Source organism: Schistocerca piceifrons, chromosome 5 (assembly GCF_021461385.2).
Source record: "Schistocerca piceifrons isolate TAMUIC-IGC-003096 chromosome 5, iqSchPice1.1, whole genome shotgun sequence".
Taxonomy (NCBI): Eukaryota; Metazoa; Arthropoda; class Insecta; order Orthoptera; family Acrididae; genus Schistocerca; species Schistocerca piceifrons.
The window spans coordinates 337,072,816-337,089,550 of record NC_060142.1 but is presented as its reverse complement, the minus strand read 5'-3'; the positions used below and the strand labels follow the sequence as shown (position 1 = coordinate 337,089,550).

General features: G+C 47.9%; 1 protein-coding gene across 1 annotated transcript in view; it reads right to left on the bottom strand.

Moving 5' to 3' along the window:
* The window catches only part of LOC124798490 (trafficking protein particle complex subunit 13), a 208,252-nt gene that overhangs the window by 66,933 nt on the left and 124,584 nt on the right, over positions 1–16,735 (bottom strand). Inside the window, exon 6 of the mRNA XM_047261928.1 lies at positions 8,967–9,063. Within this exon, the coding sequence (XP_047117884.1) occupies positions 8,967–9,063 (97 nt within the window). The remainder of the gene's footprint in view (positions 1–8,966; positions 9,064–16,735) is intronic.

Here is a 16,735-nt window from a genome sequence, read left to right as displayed (position 1 = left end):
GGGAGACGGGGGCGTGGGTGGGAGGGAGGAGGGAGGGGGGAGACGGGGGCGTGGGTGGGAGGGAGGAGGGAGGGGGGAGACGGGGGCGTGGGTGGGAGGGAGGAGGGAGGGGGGAGACGGGGGCGTGGGTGGGAGGGAGGAGGGAGGGGGGAGACGGGGGCGTGGGTGGGAGGGAGGAGGGAGACGGGGGCGTGGGTGGGAGGGAGGAGGGAGGGGGGAGACGGGGGCGTGGGTGGGAGGGAGGAGGGAGGGGGGAGACGGGGGCGTGGGTGGGAGGGAGGAGGGAGGGGGGGGCGTGGGTGGGAGGGAGGAGGGAGGGGGGAGACGGGGGCGTGGGTGGGAGGGAGGAGGGAGGGGGGAGACGGGGGCGTGGGTGGGAGGGAGGAGGGAGGGGGGAGACGGGGGCGTGGGTGGAGGGAGGAGGGAGGGGGGAGACGGGGGCGTGGGTGGGAGGGAGGAGGGAGGGGGAGACGGGGGCGTGGGTGGGAGGGAGGAGGGAGGGGGGAGACGGGGGCGTGGGTGGGAGGGAGGAGGGAGGGGGGAGACGGGGGCGCGGGTGGGAGGGAGGAGGGAGGGGGGAGACGGGGGCGCGGGTGGGAGGGAGGAGGGAGGGGGGAGACGGGGGCGCGGGTGGGAGGGAGGGAGGGGGCAGACGGGGGCGCGGGAGGGAGGGAGGGGGGAGACGGGGGCGCGGGAGGGAGGGAGGGGGGAAGACGGGGGCGCGGGAGGGAGGGAGGGGGGAAGACGGGGGCGCGGGAGGGAGGGAGGGGGGAAGACGGGGGCGCGGGAGGGGGGGAGACGGGGGCGCGGTAGGGAGGGAGGGGGGGAGACGGGGGCGCGGTAGGGAGGGAGGGGGGGAGACGGGGGCGCGGTAGGGAGGGAGGGGGGGAGACGGGGGCGTGGGTGGGAGGGAGGGGGGAGACGGGGGCGTGGGTGGGAGGGAGGGGGGAGACGGGGGCGTGGGTGGGAGGGAGGGGGGAGACGGGGGCGTGGGTGGGAGGGAGGGAGGGGGAGACGGGGCGTGGGTGGGAGGGAGGGAGGGGGGAGACGGGGCGTGGGTGGGAGAGGGGAGAGGGGGGGTTGGGTGGGAGGGCGGATACGGGGGGTGGGTGTGAGGGTGGAGACGGGGGGGTGGGTGTGAGGGAGGAGTCGGGGGGTGGGTGTGAGGGAGGAGTCGGGGGGTGGGTGTGAGGGGGGAGTCGGGGGGTGGGTGTGAGGGGGGAGTCGGGGGGTGGGTGTGAGGGGGGAGTCGGGGGGGTGGGTGTGAGGGGGGAGTCGGGGGGTGGGTGTGAGGGGGTATACGGGGGGGTGGGTGTGAGGGGGGTATACGGTGGGTCGGTGGGAGCGGGCAGACGGGGGGTGGGTGGGAGGGGTCAGACGGGGTGTGGGTGGGAGGGGTCAGACGGGGTGTGGATGGGAGGGGGCAGACGGGGTGTGGGTGGGAGGGGGCAGCCGGGGGGTGGGAGGGGGCAGACGGTGTGTGGGAGGGGGCAGACGGGGGGGAGGGGGCAGACGGGGGGGTGGGAGGGGGCAGACGGGGGGGTGGGAGGGGGCAGACGGGGGGGTGGGAGGGGGCAGACGGGGGGGTGGGAGGGGGCAGACGGGGGGGTGGGAGGGGGGCAGACGGGTGTGGGAGGGGGCAGACGGGGGGGTGGGAGGGGGCAGACGGGGGTGTGGGAGGGGGCAGACGGGGGTGTGGGAGGGGGCAGACGGGGGTGTGGGAGGGGGCAGACGGGGGTGTGGGAGGGGGCAGACGGGGGCGGGAGGGGGCAGACGGGGGCGGGAGGGGGCAGACGGAGGGGGTGGGAGGGCGCAGGCAGGGGGTGGGTGGGAGGGGGCAGACGGGGGTGCTAAGTTAGTAATTTACAAGTATCTGGGTTTATAGCTGTCACTTTATTTTGCCATCTGTCAAATCTTAATGAGAAAATATTACAAACTAAAAAAATCTTTCTTTTCTTATCAATTATTAATTGCATGATGTTAACATAGTTTAATAAACATTTTTTATGTTGCCTTCTTTTGCAAGAATGTAAAGATTTACCTTGTTTAATTTTTGACTATACTATCAAAAATAAATTTAAAAATTACAAAATATTTATCACCTACTACAAAATGGATTCCTGTTTCAAGAAAACAAGGTGGGCATGAAAATAAAATGTGCACTTTTTAAAATTATTAAATAGCATTCAACTGTCGAAGAAAGAAAGATAATAACTTTTAGTTCAGTGCAGTGTAAATTTTGTAATATTTCTACATGGAATAACTTCAGGCAGCCTCATGTGTCTGCCAGTTTGAGTAGGCACAGCTCACAATATGCCTCCCCCCTCCCTGCAATCAACTGCCCCAATGCATGACAGCGCAGCATACACAGCATTGCTACCAAGAGGTGTGTGCAGAGGTAGGTTGGTTGGTTTTGGGGTTTGATGGGGGCTAAACATCGAGGTCATCAGTCCCCAGTTTCAAACAGACATACTTGTAAAAGGCCTATACAGTAAAAGTGTAGCCCCTGCACCCAGAGCAAGGGAACACCAAGGGGTACAGGGCTAAAACGAACACCGCAGTAACACAAAATAGAAGACACTTGAAAGGAGCAGAGCAAATAGTTGACTAGAGTAAAACAGACTACAGTGGTTGATGGATCAGGTAAAAGGTCAACCATTCAACGACGCAAGAACCTGCAGCTGGAAAGCGTTGATAGAGGTACCAACACAACTTGTAACCATAAGAGACACTATTTTGGTATCCACGTCACAATTGAAAGTTGCTGGAATGGGTGTAGCCTTAGAAACCATGCGAGAGTGCCCACACTAGAGCGAGTGATAAAACCCAGCTGAACGGATAAAATGTAAAACTAAGTCAGCTATAGAGGCATTGTCACCGAGAATTAAAGGAAGTGCAGCTGATAAATTAAAGGACTGCCGCAAAGGGGCTAAAAGGGGGCAGTCCATCAGAAGATGGACCACTGTCAGACCCGCATCACAGCGACACTTGGGCGGGTTCTCACGATGAAAGAGATAGCTGTGGGTCAACTGTGTATGTCCATTTCGGAGACGGCAGAGAAAAACTGAGTCCCTATGTGTGCCCCTCAAGGATGAGTTCCATACGGCCGTGGACGACTTGACCATGTGGAGCTTATTTGGCGTGTTCAAGACAGACCATTGAGAGCTCCAGACATCGCAGACCTTGCGATGTAGGGCTGACTGGAGGTCTCTTTCCACGAGACCAAGCTCCAGGGGTGGCGAAGTGGTGGCCTGCTTGGCCAACCGATCAACACGTTCGTTTCCTGGAATGCTGATTAGGCAGGGGGTCCACACAAATGTTGCTGAATGACCACACTTGGCGAGAGCAAAATCTCGAATACCACGCACCAAAGGGTCCCGAGAAAAACACTGGTCAAGTGCTTGCAATCCACTCAGAGAGTCACTGCATATGACAAATGACTCCCCAGGCAGGAGGAAAGGTGAGCGAGTGCACAATAAAGAGCAACCAGCTCCACAGTGAAAACACTGCTCCCACAAGGCAGGGAATGCTGCTCAACGTAGTCGCCGTGGATGTAAGCAAACCCAGTGCGTCTATCGACCACAGAATGATCGGTGTAGACTACATCTGCATCGCGAAACGAGGCAAGAGGAGCCAGGAATTGTTGACGAAGACTGGCAGGTAGAACGGAGGACTTGGAGTCGCAGGACAAACCCAAGCAAAGCCGCAAGTGAGGGATGGACCAAGGAGGGGTAGAAGAAGAGGGCCAGAAGGATGGAGGAAGGGGAAAGGACTCGAGTGACGAGAGAAGGGAATGAACACGGATCGCGATTGGGAGACCTGACCTAGGCCGCCGTCATGGAGAGGGGAGTGCAGAAGATTGTAAAAGGAGCCTGCGGTTTGGATGGTGGGGCGAGGCATGGAAGTGGGCGATTTATGACGCAAGCAACTGTTGTCGGCAGAATTGTAGGGGAGGGATTCCAGCTTCTACAAAAAGGCTAGTCACCGGACTAGTGCGGAAGGCACCTGTCACCAGTCTGACGCCACAATGGAGAATCGGATCGAGGATCTGCAATGTTGAAGGTGCTGCTGAGTCGTACACCACGCTCCCGTAGTCGAGACAGGACTGGACTAAGGCCTTATAGAGCTGTAGGAGGGTTGTTCGTGCAGCCCCCCAAACGGTGAGGCTGAGGCAGCGAAGGATGTTGAGGTGTTTAAGCTTGCGAAGATGAGGTGTCCAAGTGAGCTGTCAAACAGCATGCCAAGGAAGCGATGCGTCTCCTCAAAAGTTCATTGGCAAGGTAGAGCTCTGGATGGAGGTGGACCGTTCGACGACGACAGAAATGCGTCACTTGGGTCTTAGAAGCTGAGAACTGAAAACCATGGTTGGATGCCCAAAAATGTGCTTTACGGATAGCTCCCTGCAGCCGCCGTTCAGCAACACTGATGCTTGGGGAACTGTAATAAAGACAAAAGTCATCGGCATATAGAGAGGAACAGACCGATGAGCCCATCGCAGCCGCAAGACCATTAATCACCACCAAAAAGAGGGGAACACTGAGAACCGAGCCCTGCGGGACACTGTTCTCCTGAATTTGAGCAGAGCTAAAGTAAGTGCCAACTCCAACCCAAAAGGAGCGATTGGAGAGAAAATTCTGTAGAAAAATCTGAAGTGGACCCTGTAAGCCCCATTCGTGCAGCGTAGCAAGGATATGGTGGCGCCAGGTGGTATCGTACGCCTTCCAAAGATCAGAGAAAACAGCAACTAGATGTTCTCCCTGAGTAAAAGCTTTACGAATAGCCGACTCTAGAGAGACTAAATTGTCGATTGCTGAACGGTCCTGACGGAAGCCCCGTTGCTGGGCTAGGAGGCCCCGAGCTTGGAGGATCCACATGAGCCTCCGACTCACCATCCATTCCAGGAGTTTGCACGTAACATTGGGAAGGCTGATAGGGCGATAGCTATCAACCACCAGTGGATCTGCATCAGGTTTCAGCACCAGGATGGTAACACTATCCTGCCAATGAGTTGGGAAAACGCCCTCTGTCCAGATGTGGTTAAACAGGGTGAGTAATTCACCCTGACAGTGTGCCGAGAGATGGCGAAGAAACTGGTTGTGAATTCGGTTTGGACATGGAGAGGTATTGGGGCAAGCTGTAAGGGCACTTTGGAACTCCAATTCACTAAACGGGGCACTGTATCGTTCCCAACGGTGCATGCGAAATGACAACTGCATACGCTCAGCCTGCTCTTTAATGGTGCAGAATTCTGCGCTGTAGCCTGCTGTCGCAGAAATACGAGCGAAGTACTCTGGCAGATGTTCGGCGATGGCGATTGGGTCAGTACAAATTGTACCCCGAAGAGAAAGGCAAGGGACAGATGCATGAGGGCAAAAACCAAAAATGCGCTGAACCCGCAACCACACCTGAGATGGGGAGGTGCGAGAACCTATGGTGGCAACATATCGTTCCCAGAAGTCCTGTTTGCTCTGCCAGATTAACCGCCGAGCCTGGGCCCGGGCCCACAGCCGTTGAAAGGCAACCAGATTCTCTAGGGAAGGATGACGCCGGTGTCGTTGCAGGGCTCGCCAGCGGTCCCAGATAGCTTCTGCAATCTCTGGTGTCCACCAAGGGACTGACTGACACCTTAGGGTACTTTAAGAGCAGGGGACAGTTGCCTCGGCAGCAGAAACAACGGCCATAGTGACCTCGTCCAGTTCCAAATCAATGTCACCAGGAAGCGGAGCAATGGCTAGCTGAGGTGTAGGCTGCCCAATCAGCTCCATGAAGAGACCATCGTGGCAGCTGGTCAGGGGGTTGGGATTGAAGAAGAAAAACCAGGACAGGAAAGTGGTCGCTACCACAGAGGTCGTCGTGGACCCTCCAACTGAGGTAAGGAAGAAGACCTGGGCTACTAAGAGAGAGGTCAATGGCTGAGTATGTGCCATGAGTCAAGCTAAAATATGTGGGAGCACCAGTGTTAAGGAGGCAAATGTCCTGCTGTGCCACGAGAGTCTCAACGTTCCTACCCTGGCCAGAGATCTGAGGCCCACCCCATAAAGGGTGGTGGGCATTAAAGTCCCCCAAAAGGAGGAATGGTGGGGGGAGCTGGGCAAACAAGGCAGCTAGGTCGGCAAGAGGGACAACCTCATCCGGGGAAAGGTAAAGGGAACAGATGGTAAGCTCCCATTCCTGCCCAGACTCTTAACAGCCACAGCCTCGAGAGCCGTGTGAAGTGGCACTGGGGCACTAGGAACAGTGGCAAGAACATAAACACAGACACCGCCAGACACCCTGTCATATTCTACGTGGTTCTTATAGTAACCCCAGTAGCCACGGAGGGATGGGGTTCGCCGAACAGGAAACCAGGTTCCCTGTAGGGCCAGACAAGTGGCAGGGAAACGGCACAAAAGCTGTTTCAACTCAGCAAGGTGGTGGAAAAAACCATGGCAATTCCATTGAAGGATAAAGGTATCAGACTGTGAAGACATGAAAGAACCTGGGGGGGGGGGGGGGGGCATAGGTTACGCCTTAAGAAGCATTCGCCGCCACCGATTGCAAAGTAGCTGGATCAACATCCGTAGGAGCTGCGGGTCGAGCAACATCTAGCTCCTGGGGGGACGCTAGATGCTCCACATCATCTTCAGGTGTAGTGGTGAACTCCTTTTCTGTCTCTATGTCCTTCTCCTTTTGCTTCTTCTTCTTTTTGGTAGGGTCCCGTTTGTCCTTCGGTTTATCAGGCTCGGTGGGTTTTTCCGACCCGGGCTCATGGACCAAAGAAGACCTGGACCTCCTACAGCCCTCAGGTGGTGGCTTTTTCAGCCACTGGCTGACATCTGGAGGGGCAGTAACCGTGGAAGGGAGGACACCAAGCGATCCCTTCCACGCGAGGGGAACCGGAGGAGGCGCGCACTTCTCCGGCTCAGAGGTGGGGACTGAAGTTCCCAAAGAATGAGGGGTAGTTAGTCCCGATGTTGATAACAGCGGAGCAACGGAAGAGGGTGTTCCCCCAACTACCTAGGGGTCAGGAATAGACGGCCGGGCTGGAGGGCCCACAAAAAGCGGCTGAGCTTGGGGGCTCGTCGCCAGGGATGGCGACATCAAAGCTGCTGCAGCAAACGTCGATGAAATGCGCACAGGGTGAAGTCGGTCGTACTTGCGTTTAGCCTCTGTGTAAGTGAGCCTGTCCAAGGTCTTACACTCCATAATCTTCCATTCTTTTTGATAAACCGAGCAGTCTGACGAGCAAGGTGAATGTTTCTGTCCGCAGTTGACACAAACAGGGGGCGGCGTACACGCCATGTTGAGATGGGAGGCACATCCACAATCCCGACAGGTAGGGTTGGCGTCACATCTAGATGACATATGCCCAAACTTCCAGCACTTAAAGCAGTGCATGGGAGGAGGGACGTAAGGCTTAACATCACATGTATCATCACCTTGACCTTCTCGGGCAGGGTGTCTCCCTCGAAAGCCAAGATGAAGGCGCCGGTGGCGACCCTACTATCTTTAGGTCCCCTGAAGACACGTCGTACAAAGTGGACACCGCGGTGTTCCAGATTTGCACGGAGCTCGTTGTCAGACTGCAACAACAGGTCATGATGAAAAATAAGTCCCTGAACCATATTGAGGCTCTTATAGGGCGCAATGGAGACTGCAACATCACCGAGCTTGTCACAAGCAAGCAATGCCCATGACTGTGCTGGGGATGCTGCCTGTATGATGACTGCTCCAGACTTCATTTTAGACAGGCCCTCAACTTCTCCAAATTTGTCCTCTAAATTTTCTACAAAAAACTGAGCCTTTGTGGTCAAAAATGAGTCCCTATCTGTTTGGCTGCAAACCAGAAATCGAGGAGAATACGTCTCATCAGGTAATTTTGACCGCCGTTCCTCCCCTGGTGTGGACAGGGAAGGGAACGATTGGGGGTCATACTGTAAAGCATTGAACTTTCCTTTCTTAGAGACTCGTGCTTGCACACTATTCGTATTTCGTTTCATGGTGGTCCCACGAGCAGCTAGGGGAAGGAATGTCCACCCAGACAGAACCCTGCTTGCCTGGGTAAGCGTAATACAACCGGGGGAGGGGCGGGGGCGGGGGGCAGGTTCCCCAGAGGTCGCCCGCTGGCAACTGTTCTACCTTAACAGCCATGCGTCTCCTCGGCGTACAGCACACCTTGAGATTGAGGATTTTTTTTATAGAGGTTTATACCATCTTCGTGACCCAGGCAGTTAAGCCAAGATCCCCGGGCTCTGTAGCGTACAACGTTCCACCATCGCGCCTTACGGTGGTAGTTGAAGCACGCTCAGAGCTTACGGTACTGAGGACTGGTGGCACTTCCCAGTCCCCAGTTCAGGGACCCCGGAGTTGCCAAGCCCGTACCAAACAACTAAAAGCTGAGCCCTCTGAGGGGGTGTGCAGAGGGGCACGGGGAAGAGCACATGTCTACAAGCTATAACAAACTTTATGAATTTCTAACATGGTTTATGTCCACTGATATAGAAACAGATGCTCCATTCCTTACTTCACCATCTTACAGATGGTTTTTTTTCCCACTTTCTAAAAAAGTAATCTATGGTCTTCCTCAGGGTTCAAGCTATCTCGATATTAAATTTCATCAAAACGTAACAGTTATTTTCACATTTATAGCATCAGTATGGATCAAAGGGCTCAATCTTTTTTTTTTTTTTTTTCTTATGTCATTAGAACCATATTCTAACAGCAATTCCCTACAATATTTATTTCTAATCTGCCACTATAGCACAATACTAATGTTAACATTTAATTTTTCTTGTTGTTACAGTGATCAAGAAACCTCATTACTTTCAAAGGCAGCAGTAATACTGCTTTAAGGAAAGTGTGGGAAAGTAACATCTGAAGACCAAAATACTCTGTGTGAAATACCAAACAAAAGGGTTACCAGTCAGAAACATAAATCTTCTTAACCTATAACATATACTGTGTTACAGTTTTAAGATGATACATACCATTGAAAAGATGTGAAGATTCCAAAGATACTTTCTCCAAACAGATGGGGCCTGAAGTAATATTCTGTACTTGGGCTTCTAGGTAAACTTCGTCAGACTATGTAGGGAAAGAATTGAATTTTTTTACAGATATTAGCACACTTACAATAATATCACAATTTTATGAAGCAATTCATCATAATAATCAATAAATAAAATAAAATAAATGGAAAACACAGGATGAAATAATGACAGTATTACGAAAAGGATAGTTGTAACTCACCATATAGTGGAGAGCGAGTCACAGATAGGCAAAACAAAAAGACGGTCAAACAATGCTTTTGGCCAAACAGTCCTTCATCAGAATAGATAACATAAATGCGCGCGCACACACACACACACACACACACACACACACACACACACACACACACACACACACACACACAAATGTGCCTTGGCAGCCATAGGCTGTGGTCGTTTGCATGTAAGTTGCATTTGTGTAAGTGTGTGTGTATGTAGTCTAGTCTGATGAAGACCTGTTTGGCCAAAAGCTTTGTTTGATGGTCTTTTTGTTGCCCCTATCTGCAACTCATCATCTCTGCTATATCATGAGTAGCAACTATGCTTTCCATAATATTGTCAATAAACAAAATTGCAAGCTTCTCTGGCTAACATCATGCATATGCTATATCATAACAGCGAGTCGTGAATATATATCTGTGTGTGTGTGTGTGTGTGTGTGTGTGTGTGTGTGTGTGTGTGTGTGTACGTGCACAGTCAATTATAGCAGCACAGAAGCAGAAAGCATTTATTAATTACAAAAGCAGATGCTTTAGATATGGATGTCATTTTCCTGAAGCATACAGTTTTGTTTGCTGGGCTAGTGGCTACTATTATGAAGACAAGCTATCTGTAACTAAAAGAATCAAAACAACGAAAAAGTGACATCTCCTGAAGAATGAGCAACTTGCAATGTTATATATAACAGATCAAAAGTTTTAACTTACTGTTTTCTATTTGTTTTCTTTAAAAGCAAAGAAGGCCTTCGGTAATTATTGAAGAAGGCTTTACACAGTGCTGTTTTGGCTGTCAAACACATTTCATTTAGAATATCTCTACATTTACTCCTATGCTCTGCTTTACACCTATTACATAGTAGTGGTCATTGCTAATTTAAAAGTTTCTTTACAGAGGCTGTATTACTATGGATGGTCCTCCCTATCACAAATTGTTCTACTAAGTGTTTATCAATTCAGTGCTTATCAACTGTTCTAAACTTCAGCCACAGTTTCTCTAAGTGCTCCTGCCCAGTGCTATGCATTTTAAATTCCTCTACATTACTGCCTCTCTACCCAGTTCATTAAACATGTAAATCTTTCTACTTATTTTGGTTACCCATTGTACTTTATTAATCATTATTGGTGCAACTGCCTTACGCTCACTGATATCAGTTTCGCCATAGAAGAAGTCAACCTATTCACTGCCATTAGATCTAACAGTTTTCCATAATGAGTGGGCTTCTAATCTACCTTTTCATGGTACTTTTCTGAGAATGCATTTAGTATTGTTTGGAAGGAATGTATCATGTCCACCACATACTGAACTGCAATTATCCCATTCAACTGTTGGGTGTTGAAACTCTGCGCCAATAAGGACAGTGTGACTGGGGTACATATGCACCAGTGGGCTGTGGATTTTGTGACAGTTTTTGATTATATTTGGGAGTGAGTCTACCACCCTTGATATCAAGTCTGTCCCAAAAAAACTTGTATGTAAAGTCAATTTCTATCTCAGTGGGTTTTAGTTTCTGTGGCTGCTACATACACCACCTCCATTTCTCATTTGCCTACTATTTTGATATACGGTTACAAGGGAGCAGTCCAATCTGACGTGTCGAAACCTGCTCTGAAATTATTTATACACAAAGCATACACTGAAAGAAACACTGTGCCAAAATTTTTGCTGCTAAGACACACTACAAGTTTTTTTAAATTTTTTATTTTGAAAATTGTGATTCATAGCTCACCTGGCAGCTGTAGAAATGTACAACCCTGCTGTAACTATAGCAGACAGCACACACACAGCATGGCAGGTGCACAGCCTTGATTGCTGGTGCAACAGGAAACAGATGACACAGCATAATTTAATTATAATTTGTAAAGCAGATTTCAGTGTCCATTGATAGTGTCTTTGATGCAATTCTTCACTGTTACTATTCGCTTCAATCAACAGCTCATTTGATATCCATAATAATTAGCAGTTGCCTTTGAGAAATTGCTAACTGTTACAAATGGAGATAAAAACTGAATTAATTTTCTTTGGTTTCTTTGTATATGCCTGCTAATAGCATCCATCTTTGTGCAATTTCCAGAGTTTCACACTAATGTGGAATCTTATTGATGTTTTTAGCCTCACAAAGATGAAATATGAAGAACACAGACACAATCACCATTCTCCTGAAGACCAACACACTTATTATTAAGAGTTTATTTCTGGGACATTCATTTGAATGATGTCATTATTTTGTTAGAAACTTTGGAAACATTACAAGAAACAGGAAATAACCCTAACAATTGTGTGAACTGTGGTTTGAACAATGAAATTTTTGGTTTAACGAAGGGGGAGAAAAATGGTTGTAATGAAGCAGTGAGGAAAGCCAGTTTTGTTTCATAAAATCTGAACGCGAATTGTATAAGTGGAAGGTAGATTTACACAAACTACACAATACATGCCAAAATGAAACTTGTGAAACTGTGAAAGAAGAACTATTCAAAAGATTCAGAACTGCACATGAGAGACAATGTAACATCACTGAGAGAGACGTATGAAACTGGGCCCTCTGAATCGCAACTGAGATGAACATTACTGGTTTCCAGATTTCTTACACCCAGTTTCAGATTCAGGAAATTGTACAGGAATGGCAGTCACAAAATTACGAAATTTACTTCAAGTATGTTTGTAGAGAAGATGTCGTTAATAGGTAATACTATAGAGAATTTCATAGCTGACATAAGATGAAGTTTCTTGTTACCCCATGAAGTATGGCGTATATAGACAATGAGTCAGGTGTTGTGCAAGAACTGCACACTAAATATGCTTTATCATTTTGAGTGAAAAAAGACAGTCACTTTGCAGTCAATGAATGCTATGACACATTTGTATACAACTATGCCAGTGATTAGGATCTGTGGGTTACTGTTTCCGCATCTTTCTTCAGAAAGATCAAGGATGCAATTGAAGAAAAATCTAGAAAAATGGGAGAGAATAAGTTTCAGTATTGCAGCCGATACGTGTTCTTACTGGTTGCAGAAAATAATTCAGTGCTTTTGTTGAACTCTTGGCCTGGACACACCAATACATGTCTTTAGGAGGACAACAAAAAGCTGTTAATGTGAGCTGGATGCCATCAGGAACTAATAGTGCGATTCAGCCTCTCAATAAAAATAAAAAAAATAATTCTACAGCCTAAATGGTCAGATAACATAATTTCCTATAGCTCTTTGGCATTTCAGATTTAAACTTCAGATGTTTGTGCATTGTCAGTTTGCAGCACCACATTTGGAAAATGACCCTTTCTACGGTGTTGAGACGAGATCATTGCAACATGGCATGACTGTAGGATTATTAAGCCTTTAATGCCGAGTGTCGTGAATTTGCATCATACCAATGCTGTGCTAATAACTGGAAGGTTAACTGTTTTTGAATGCCAGCACTGGTAGATGCTGATTCTTCGAGGAGCTACCAACACTTCTGACAAGTGCTGCATTGTTCCAAGTGTTTTGGGTAGCTCTAAAGCAAAACAATTTTTAATTTTTATCTTTCATCTAGAGTTTTATTCAGGCTTAAGGGGTTAAGGAAGTTACTATTGTTTTTGTTATGGTAACTATACAAGTAATAACAAATAAGACAATGGAGAAATCTGACCACATGACGTGTCACATGAAAGCTGTCAATGTAGGAAAACTACCTAAGAAACTTCTTTTCAAATTAGACATATGTATAAAGAATTACAGATGATTTAATTATGAGTCGATAAGCATATGTGCCAAAACTATAAATCCTCAACTGTGACATGCAGCACGAAGTCAGCACAAGTTTCCCAGATCTTTACCTAATATTCCTACTGGCTGAATAACCACAACTTCCTATTTCATACATATTTATAATTTTAAGTCTTGTCATGTTGCGAAACCAGACATCGGCATGCATTGGGAATATCCTTTCATAACTTCTTTAATACTGTGCTGTTATTTTAATAGGAGGATGAAAAATTACTGCAATAATTAGTTTTAAATTTTTCAAGTGGTCATGATTTAAAATGTCTAACTTGATTCAGAAGTGTGTGACATTACAAATTATTTAAGGGGGAGTGGCATGATGCACAGGACCTTTTGCTGGTTGGCAATCCTTCGTATTTGGTTGGTGTTGATGAGAGTGCTTTTGTCAAATGGCTGTGCAGCCAAGCAGTGTGGGAGTTATGCAGTTTTGTCGGACTTGCAAGAAGGCTAAGGGACAATGAGCACTTTTAATACAGTAAAACAAAGTTGCTTCTTTGCTGGGTCGTACGATTCTGCTTGGCTGCTAAGTGGGTGACCCGGTTTTGATTCCCGACATGAAATTTTCAACAAAGGTGCATGCTCTATGAGAATAAGTCAGGCTTTAGCTCTCAGCTGTGATACGAGTGCATATACAGAGCAGCAAGTTAAGTGTAGTATATTAAATTTTGTGCCTGTTTCTCTGTTTAAGAGCATTAATCTCGCATTTTTGTGAGTGTAAATTCATTTAGTCTTTAACGCAATAGTTGCCCACTGAACACCATCTTTAACCGATCAGTGTCCACTGGTGACACCAGGTGGGTAGCAAGTTGCATATCTAGGATTGCTTTTATAGTTCACTTCTTCAGTTAGTCTTGCTAGGACACGTAGGATGCATGCATGCTGCGTGCAGATACAGGAGCAGCTGACTGCAGTCCACGAACAACAGAATGTACTGTTGGCTACGGTCAGTCACCTTCAGGCTGCTCTTTTGTGGTGTAGCAGTGGCGGAGAATATGGTGCGTTGCAAGGGAGATTTGGTGTCACTTGTTTTGCCCACGGGATATGCTTCTGAGGCACCTACAGCATACGATACGGTGGATCCGCCTTCACAACAGGGTGAGTGGCGTGTAGTAACGCATTCGTGTCGCCCGAGTGGGAACTTTAATGCCCCTTACGCAGATAGCATTCAAACACAGAAAGGAAGCCAATTGTCACTCAGTATGTCTGTCGGGGGGTCTCATCTGAGATGTGGAGGCAGCCTTGCAGGTGGCTATCGAGCGTGCAAGGTGCGATCTTCTGCAAGTTGTGGCTAACATCAGAACCAACTATGCCTGTCGTACGGGTTCTGAGGTGATCCTCAGCTTGTACAGGTGGCTGACAGAGGTGAAGAACATTGCTGGCCTCACTTGTGGGGTGCAAGCACAGCTCACAATTTGCAGCATCGTTCTCAGAGTTGATTCCAATTTGGTTTGGAGCCAAGTGGAGGGTCGCAACCAAAAGCTTCATCGACTCTGTGATGGTATTGGCTGCAGATTTCTGGACCTGCATTAAATTTGCAGAGATTTGTAGGACTCCCCCTGATAGTTCAGGGTTGCACTACACAAAGGAAGCAGCTACTTGGGTAGCAGAGTGCTTGTGGAATGCACGTGAGGATTTTTTAGGCTAGGTGGTAGTTTTAGGTGCTCTGATGAACACTCGCCAGTCGATTCACAGCAAGGGAAGTCAAACAGCATTCAGAATAAAGACACTTCACCTGTCACAATTTTATCAGTGAACTACCGGAGTATTTGTAATAAAGTTCCCGAATTTACTGCCCTCCAGGAAAGTTCTCATGCTCAAATTATTCTTGGGACTGAGAGCTAACTGAAACCTGAACTGGAAAGTTCTGAGATATGTAGCAAAACATGGAACATATATCAGAAAGACAAATTGGAGGCCATAAGAGGTGGAATGTTCACTGCAGTTGACAAAAATAGATTCTCTCTATTGAAGTCAAAGTAGAGTGCGCCAGTGAAGTTCTCTGGTCACACATAAGAGCGTTGGTGAAACCAGGTTAATTGTTGAATCTTTTTACAGGTCACCCGATTCCGCTGTGAAAGTTTTAGAGTCATTGAAAGAAAGTCCACGGTCAATAGCATGTAAATAACCACATCACGCAATGCTAGTTGGAGGTGACTTAAACCTGCGAGTATAGACTGGGATGTCAATGGGTTCATTTAGAGTGTGTGTGTGTGTGTGTGTGTGTGTGTGTGTGTGTGTGTGTGTTGGGGGGGGGGGGGAGGGGGGGAGTTATACAGCCAGACAATCATGCGAAATACAAGGGTCATCCACAAAGTACGTTCCGTTTCTATTTATATCCACGTCAGCGCTACGCGCTACGATCACAGTTCTGCGCATACGCGGCAGTAACTCTGACTCAAGGAGAAGATATGTATGCCATTTTCAGATCGCTGCTGCCGACGTGTTCTGTAGCGCTTCTTTATCATGTCAGCCATAATTGAAAATGACGCCACGTGTGAAATCAGATCTGTGATTCGTTTTCTAAATGCAAAGAAAGTTAAACCAAAGGAAACTCATTGGCAAATCTGCGAGGTTCACAGAAAAAATGCTATGAGTGATTCAATGGTTAGAAGATGGGGGTCAGACTGTTCAATGAAGGACGCGATCAAGTGCACGATAAAGAACGAAGTGGTCGCCCGTCTGTGGTTACTGATGAACTGGTTAACACAATTGAAGAGAAGATCAAGCACAACTGTAAGTTTACACTTAATGCCCTAGAAGTTCTGCAAATCTCACTATCACTAATTCGTGAAATTGTTACTGAAAAACTGAAATTTCGGAAACTTTGCTCACGTTGGGTACCCCAAATTCTTACTGAACAATACAAAAAACAAGGGATGGGCAGTGCATTTTAATTTTTGACATGCTACAATGAAGAAGGTGATGGTTTTCTTTCTCGGGTAGTCACAGGGCACGAAACTTGGGTATCGTACGACACCCGTGAAGCAAAATGGCCATCAGTGGAATGGAGGCACACTTCATCCCCAGTGAAGGTTAAGCCTAAGCAAATATGGACACCTCAAAAAGTCATGTGCACCATTTTTTGGGATAGATAAGGCATTTTGATGATTGATTTCTTACCACAAGGCCAAACAATCAATGCACATGGCTGCTGTGAGACCATTAAGAAATTGCGCCGCGCAATACAGAACAAGCGCCAAGGATTACTGTCAAAAGTTGTTGTTTTTTTCCATGATAATGCCCAACCTCACACAGTGAATGTGACCAAACAACTCTTACAGGAATTTCACTGGGACACATTTGATCATCCTCTGTACAGCTGGACCTCGCTCCTAGCGACTTTCATCTCTTCTTACACCTAAAATCTGTCCTTTGTGGTCAACACTTCAATGATGATGATGATGATGATGAGCTGAAAGAACATGTTACCACATGGTTAAATACGCAGGCGGCAACCTTCTATGTAGAAGACATAAAAAATTTTGTACCACACTATGACAAGTGCCTACAAAATTTCGGAAGCTATGTAGAAAAGTAATTTAACAGTTTTAGATTTTTGTACAATAAATATTTTTTCTATACCTGTTACACATTTGTTTTATATAACCAAACTGAACTTACTTTGTGGACATACCTCGTACTTTTGAACACATTTTTTGAAAATTGTCTTGAGCAGCTAGCTCGACAGCCCACACGCTGTGGAAATATATTAGACTTTGTAGCTACAAA